A 7,407-nucleotide genomic window follows, 5' to 3' on the forward strand; every position below is an offset into this window, starting at 1 on the left:
AAATTGGTTATAAAAAATTGCATTGTTAAAAGGTAATTTTTATCTTTAAAGTTTGACATAATAATTATAAAACCAAATCTCATTTGTTTAAATAACATGGAAACCCATAATATTAGTATTAGATCATTAAACATTAATAAATTTTTTTTTATAGTTTTTTTGTTTAATTATATAAAATCCAAATCCGAATTTGTTTAAAATTACAACTTACAACATGGTTAATTATTTTGTAATTTTGAAAAATAAAAAATATAATTTTTTGAAATGAGTATAGAATAAGATAAGAAAATATACATTCCATACATTTTGATATATTCATAAAGTATAATGTTTTTAAAATTAAAAAAAAATAATAATTATAATTAAAAAATTTAATTTATGCCGAGTTTTCTTTCCCGCCTTAGTGTATTCGAATGAATGTGTAGTTGAAAAAAAGGAAAGACCATTTTTCTGTGTTTTCTTCCTTGCCTTAGTGTATTCGAATGAACGTTGAGTAGTTGAAAGAAGAGGAAAGACCATTATGTTGTTTTCTTCCCTGCCTTGATGTATTCGAATGAATATTGATTAGTTTAAAAAAAAGGAAAGACCATTTTCCCCGCGCTGCACCCGCCGCTGCCGCGCTGCAACCCTAGCTCTGAGCGACCCTGCGAGCGCCCTCCCTCATGGAGCCTGGAGGCGGCCCTGCGGCCCCTCCTCCCTTTCCTCCGGAGATCGAAGCCTTCAAGGCTCTTGTAACTGCAACAGGAAAACGTCAGGCCTTAGGCCCGCAGCAAAAATTCGTCAAAAAACTGGACAGTATACCCAAGGTGGCCTTACCAGAGGAGGAAATCTGTAGATCTGCACTGAATCTTGCAGAAAAAGGTCTGATCGGCCAGTTCACCGGATTGTGGCCATCCCCGAGAGCTGTCGAAGAATGGGTCAAAAGGAACTGGTTACCTTTGGTAAATGAAGGAATCAAGATCTATTTTGTAGGCAAAGGGTTTTTTGTTTTCCTGTTCGAAAGTTCAGAGGACAGAGGCCTGATTTTCAGAAACGGGCCATACTTCATGGGGCCTCAAGGACTCTACTTGAACAAATGGTCTACAGATTTTGACCCAGCGCAAGATGTGCCCAAGGCGGTTCCTGTTTGGGTGCGCCTCCCGCATCTTCCCCTGCACTGCTGGAATCAAAGCTCACTCCAGTCCATTGGAAATGCACTTGGAAAATACATAGACCAAGCCCCAAGGAAGGACCAGTATTCCTGTGCCCGGATCTGCGTGGAGGTCGATTTGGAAACAGGATTACCCGAAGCGATTCAGCTATCGGTGGCAAACTGGACACACATACAAGAGCTTGATTACGAACAACTGCCCTTCAAGTGTCGATTCTGCCACGAGTATGGGCATTTTGCTAGATACTGCAAAAAAAGAAGCGATGAGACAACAGAGAAGGAAAAAGAAGAACAATGGAAACAGGCAAAGAAGACAACATTCAACAGACAGAGTAACAAAAACAAGGCTAAAGGGACAGAGAACAAAGTGGATAATGGAAGCACAAGTAACCAAAACGCCGAAGCAGTGAAACAAAAGGCAATGAGGGAGATAAAAACCCCTTTGAAATCCTCACGCCTCCTTCAGATCTTCCGGAAGCAGGGGAAGAAGAACCACCACAGCAGGAGAATATTGAAACCCTAGAACCAGGTAATAACCCAATCTCCATCCCAAGCAATATTTCTTCTCCATCATACGCAGATATAATAAAAAAGAAGAAGAAAACAATAGAGAATATGGGATCATCAGATGATGAAACACTAGAAAGGTCAACAAAAAGGGCTGGACGAAGATCAAACAAGGAAACTAGAGAAGAGGAGTCAGAAAGACAAAAAACCCTCGGCAGTCAAGCTACCATCGAGATGACACTAGGGAGGAATATCAGGCCTAGGGCCTCCAAAGGAGGAGGGCCTACCCCCTCAAGTGGTAAATGATGCAGTTGATCTCTTGGAACTGTAGGGGTCTGGGTAATCCCAACAAGGCAGAGGCTATCAGAGACTTATTGAAGATGGAGACCGGGGACATCCTTATGCTCCAAGAGACCAAAGTAGAAGGGGAAACCCTTCTAAACACCAGCGCTAAGAAATGGAAATTTGATTCAGGAAAGGCTGTTAGTGCAAGGGGCACAGCTGGAGGTTTAGGTACTTTTTGGACAAAAGACTTCTCACTTGAACGATTCTTAGCGACTCAACATTGGATTTTCACAGAGCTGCGTCATACCGTAAGTAATCTTACCCTCGCTCTGTTTAACTTGTATGTCCCTGTTCATTATGAAGAAAAGAGAGAGTGCTGGAGGTCACTCATAGATTATATAGCACAAATCAGTCCCACAAATTTAATCATAGGTGGAGATCTGAATATAACTCTAGACCCCAAAGAAAAGAAAGGAGGGATCCAGTCTAGAGATCCTTTCAACAATACAGTGGGCAATTTGATTCAGCAGTGGGACTTGGTAGACTTCAAACCAGTGAAAGGCAAATACACCTGGACAAACAATAGAACCGGAGAAAACCATATCTCAGCCAGATTGGATAGGTTTCTCATCAGCAGCTCTTTAATGATGGACAACAGAATAGTTTTCACCAAGATTCTTCCAAAGCTCACTTCGGATCATAAGCCTATCCTCTTATGCCTAAAAGAGGAAGAGGATTTAGGCCCCTTCCATTTCGTTTCAACCCTCTTTGGGCAAGCAAAGATGGGTTTTTAGAAACAGTTCAAGCAGCATGGAGGATAGATGTACTCGGTTCCCCAAGCTATGTGTGGGAACAAAAAATGAAAAATACAAAAAAAGCTCTCAAAGATTGGATAAAGAAATCCATGCAATCTCCCAATAGGCAGAGGAAGGAGGCAGTAATTCAATTGGAAGGAATACAACTGGAAATGGAGGAGAAAGATCCCTCTTCCACAGATTTAGCCAATGAAAAATCTGCTCAAAGGAATGCATACTGTTCTTTCAGAAATGAAGAGGAATATTGGCGCTTAAAGTCTCGAAGTCTGTGGCTCAAATCTGGAGACAGAAATACCTCATACTTTCACAGACAGTGCAGGGCCCGACTTTCGCGCAATCACATAACAGAAATTACCAGCTCTAGTGGTCAGATTTATAAAGGATTCTCTCAAATCCAAGAAGCAGCTGTAAATCATTTTCAGAACCTTCTTAGTGCAGAAAGAAATGGGAATGAGGAGGATGAAGCAGAGTTCCTCACAACCATCCCAAATCTAGTCAGTGAGGAAGATAATGATTCTCTGATGAGCCCAGTAACGGAAGAAGAAATAACTAGTATTGTATGGTCCATGGAACCAGACAAAGCCCCAGGTCCCGACGGTTTCACAATACACTTTTACAGAATTTGTTGGGAGATCATCAAAATTGATCTCTTCAGAATGATAAGAGGAGTCTTGAGGAAGGCAAAAGTGGGTGGTGGAATAAAATCCACATTTCTCGCTTTAATCCCCAAGGAAACAAACCCAAGATCCTTCGACAGATACAGGCGATCTCCCTTTGTAACTCATCATACAAGATCGTGGCCAAACTGCTGGCAAACAGAATCAAGCCTCTTCTTCAAAAACTCATCTCTCCAGCCCAAGGAGGATTTGTGAAAGGCAGACAAATCTTGGATAATGTCATTCAAATCCAAGAGGCTCTCCACTCCAGCCATACACGGAAAGAACAAGGTATGATTATCAAATTAGATATGAGTAATGCTTTTGATCGTGTTAATCGTTCTTTCTTGCTCAGGGTTCTTGCAGCCTTTGGGTTCAGACAGGAATTTATAAACCTTATCAAAGCCTGCATCGAAAATATCTGGATCGCTCCAATGGTGAATGGGAGACCAACAGAGTTCTTTTCGGCCACCAGGGGACTGAGGCAAGGCTGCCCTCTGTCTCCCTTTCTTTATATTCTGATGGCGGATTCATTAAGCAGAAAGTTGACACAGGAGCAACAAAATGGCACCATTCCTGGGATAAGAATCGTGCAAGGCGTAGCCCCAGTGAATCATGCGCTCTTTGCCGATGATTCACTCCTGCTCGGGGGCGCATCCATGAGAATCGCTAAATCCTTCAAGACAATTCTCCAAAAGTACTGCAGTGTTACTGGAGCTCAAATCAGTGAGAGGAAAAGCGCAGTCTACGGATGGAATACCGATCAACAAACAATTGAAAGGATAGCCAGTGAATTGGGGTTCAAAGGCTATGCAGAGTGGGACAAAATAAAGTATCTTGGTCTTCCATTGACGATGGGATCCAATCGTAATAATTTGTGGGAGGAGGTGATTTCCAAGTTCAATAAGAAGATAGCAGCGTGGGGAGGAGCCTGGCTTACCACAGGAGGCAAGCTCACTCTCATCCGCTCTGTTCTTACAGCCCTGCCTACGTTCCAAGCCTCTCTGCTGATGGCTCCAAGGCAAATCGCAGATCAGATCTCTTGTTTAATGCGGAACTTTTTGTGGAATGGTGGGAAGGGGAACAGTAACCGTTTTCACTTAGTTAATTGGGAAATGGTGAAGCGCCCAATTGCTGAGGGAGGACTCCAAATTAGAGATCCCCAACAAGCAAATCTAGCCTTGGGATGTAAACTCCTGTGGCAGCTAATATCAGAACCCAAGCATCCAATCAGCCAGCTCTTAAATCTCAAATATCTCAGAAATCGGTCGATCATCTCCTTCAACCCAGCGTCTTCTCCTAAAGGAACACAGGCTTGGAGGCTCTGCTGTAAAGGGATAGATTTTTTCAGAACACATTTGTACAAAATTCCAGGGAATGGAAAAAAAACAATGCTGTGGAGAGACCGAATCATGGGCCATCCTCCACTCTCAGACATAAATGAAATTGCAGATCTAAGAGTTTGGTTAAGATCAAAAGGAATCAGGAAAATCGAGGACATTGCAGAGTGGGATAACAAAGGCAATTGGCAGTGCTGGACTTTGCCCAACATACCAGCGCACTTAAAAAATCAGTTAAACTATTTCATAGATGAAATCACAGACTTTACTCCAGTGCATAAGGACGAGGAAGATTCATGGGGTTGGGGACAAACAGGGGTTTACACAGCCAAACAAGGGTACTTACAGATGCAAAGCAAAAAGGAATCTTTGCACCCGGAAGCAGTGTGGAAGCAGATCTGGGAAAGCTTCAGCATTCCGAAGATTAATTTCTTCTTCTGGACTTTGTTTCACAACAAAATCCTAACTGGAGACAACCTATGTAGAAGGAACATTGCCGGTCCACATCGGTGTGTGTTCTGTAAAAAAGCCTTGGAGACCTCAGTTCACATATTTATTGAATGTGAGTATGCTCAGAAGGCCTGGACTAGCTTCTTGGCTGGACTGAATGTAAGACCCCCAGTGCACTATTCGTTAACAGACATGTTTTTGTCTTGGAAAGCTAGGTATCCCTACAGCATCGCAGACAAGTCACTTTGGTACAAGGTGTGGATAGCAGCTCCAAAATATGTGTGCTGGAAGTTGTGGCTCTCCCGGAATGAAATTGTTTTCAATCAAAAAGAAGTGTCAGCAGGAAATGTCGCAGAAAAGGCCAAGAAACTTCTAATTGAAACTCTGAGACAATCCAATGTTAGAGATAACTCCCTAAGAGATGAAGAAAGAGCATGGTTGGGTGGTTACACTCCTACAACGAGTCCTTCAACAATCACACGCCCAAATCACAAGGAAAATTGGCAGATTCGAGACAATTTGGAAAGCTTCCAGAATTGGTGGAAATCTCAAGGAAAATGCACTATCTTCTTTGACGGAGCCTCAAAAGGCAATCCAGGCAGGTCAGGAGCCGGGGGGGTCATTTATCTCCCGAATGGAAGAAAAGAGGAATTCAGTTGGGGACTCAGAATTAAAACCAACAATCAGGCAGAAGTCCTTAGTCTTTTAAAAGCTGGCCAACTGGCCAGAAAAGGAAATCCAAAGGAAATCTTAGTGTTTGGAGACTCAGAATTGCTGATAAAAGCTATATTAAAAAAGAAAAGGCTTAAGGATCCAGTTCTGAACAAACAGATATCAAGAGTGAATAGACTCTTGAAGGACTTCTCTTCAGTTCAAATCTTTCATATCCTCAGAGAATTAAATTCAGAAGCAGACAGTCTGGCAAATATTGGATGCAATCTAGGAAAGAACATGATAAGTATAAATGCAGGAGAACCGCGTATGGCAACCATCCCTTAAAAGGGCAAGTCGATCTTGTAAAAGCAGAAATTACTCTGTTAGAAACAGAAAATGTAATACTTGATATGGCTTTGGCCACCCATAAATAAAATATCCGTTTCGGTTAAAAAAAAAAGAAAAAAGGAAAGACCAGAACAAGTTTTCTTCCTCGCCTTAGTGTATTTGAATAAATGTTGAGTAGTTGAAAAAAAAGGAAAGACCATGGGCATAATACAATCTGATCTTTGGCTATATGGAAACAGGTACAGGTCGCTGGATCAATCTTTAGGTTTTCTAGATCAATGGCCATACTTAGAATTGATTTGCAAATTTGTTTTATATTTTCACATGAAATGTATGTTGAGTAGTTGAAAAAAAAAGGAAAGACCATGGGCACAGTACAATCTGATTTGTGGCTATATGGAAACAGGTACAGGTCTTTGGATCAATTTTTAGGGTTTCTAGATCAATTCTTAGAATTGATTTGCAAATTTGTTTTATATTTTCACATGAAATGTTATAGTAATTCGCTGGTAGTTATTGTTTCATGGTTGAATATGGATGTGTTGAGAAATAAGATTGATGTTGGGTTTTGTTATATGGAAACTAAAGATGGAGGATCTGTTGGTGGATAAAGATTAGTGGATTGCGGTAGATCCAGGTACGAAACCAACAAGAGTGTCTGATGAAGAATGGAAGAAGTTGGATCGGAAGGCAAAGAGCACAATACAATTGTGTGTCTCAAATTCAGTATCGCTGAATGTATCAGGGGAAGCTATGGCGAAGGCTTTGTGGGACAAGTTAGGGACTTTGTACCAATCTAAATCTCTGGTGAATAAACTGTTCCTACGGAAAAAGCTATATAACCTGAGGATGACAGATGGAGACTCGGTGACAGAGCATCTGAATGCATTTAATACTGTGGTAAGTCAGTTAACATCTGTTGATATTAAAATTTCAGATGAAGATAAGTGCATCAATTTGTTGTATTCTCTACCAGGTTCGTGCAATAGTCTGGTTATTGCAATAGGTAGCAATGCAACTACCTTGCAGTTTGATGAAATAGTCTCATCCTTGCTGACGGAGGAGATGAGACGGAAAAATATGGAGAGCTAGAATGGTGATTCCTTGTCTGTACGAGGACAGTCCCAGAACAAAAACAAAAATAATTCATCGAAGTGGGAGATCTAAATCTAGAGGGAGATCTAAATCTCTAGGAAAACCTG

The 7,407-nt window shown here is 41.3% G+C and overlaps 1 protein-coding gene across 1 annotated transcript; it reads left to right on the top strand.

Annotated features, from left to right (window-relative positions):
• Positions 1 to 662: 662 nt before the first annotated feature.
• Positions 663 to 1,673, top strand: LOC149210427 (uncharacterized). Its single transcript, XM_089398960.1, has one exon. It carries the CDS (start codon positions 663 to 665, stop codon positions 1,671 to 1,673), a length of 1,011 nt encoding a protein of 336 aa, XP_089255086.1.
• Positions 1,674 to 7,407: the final 5,734 nt, after the last annotated feature.

Source organism: Pinus tabuliformis, chromosome 1_2, assembly GCF_031772625.1.
Source record: "Pinus tabuliformis cultivar Carrire ecotype Pingquan chromosome 1_2, CPIR1, whole genome shotgun sequence".
In the NCBI taxonomy this organism is placed as follows: domain Eukaryota; kingdom Viridiplantae; phylum Streptophyta; class Pinopsida; order Pinales; family Pinaceae; genus Pinus; species Pinus tabuliformis.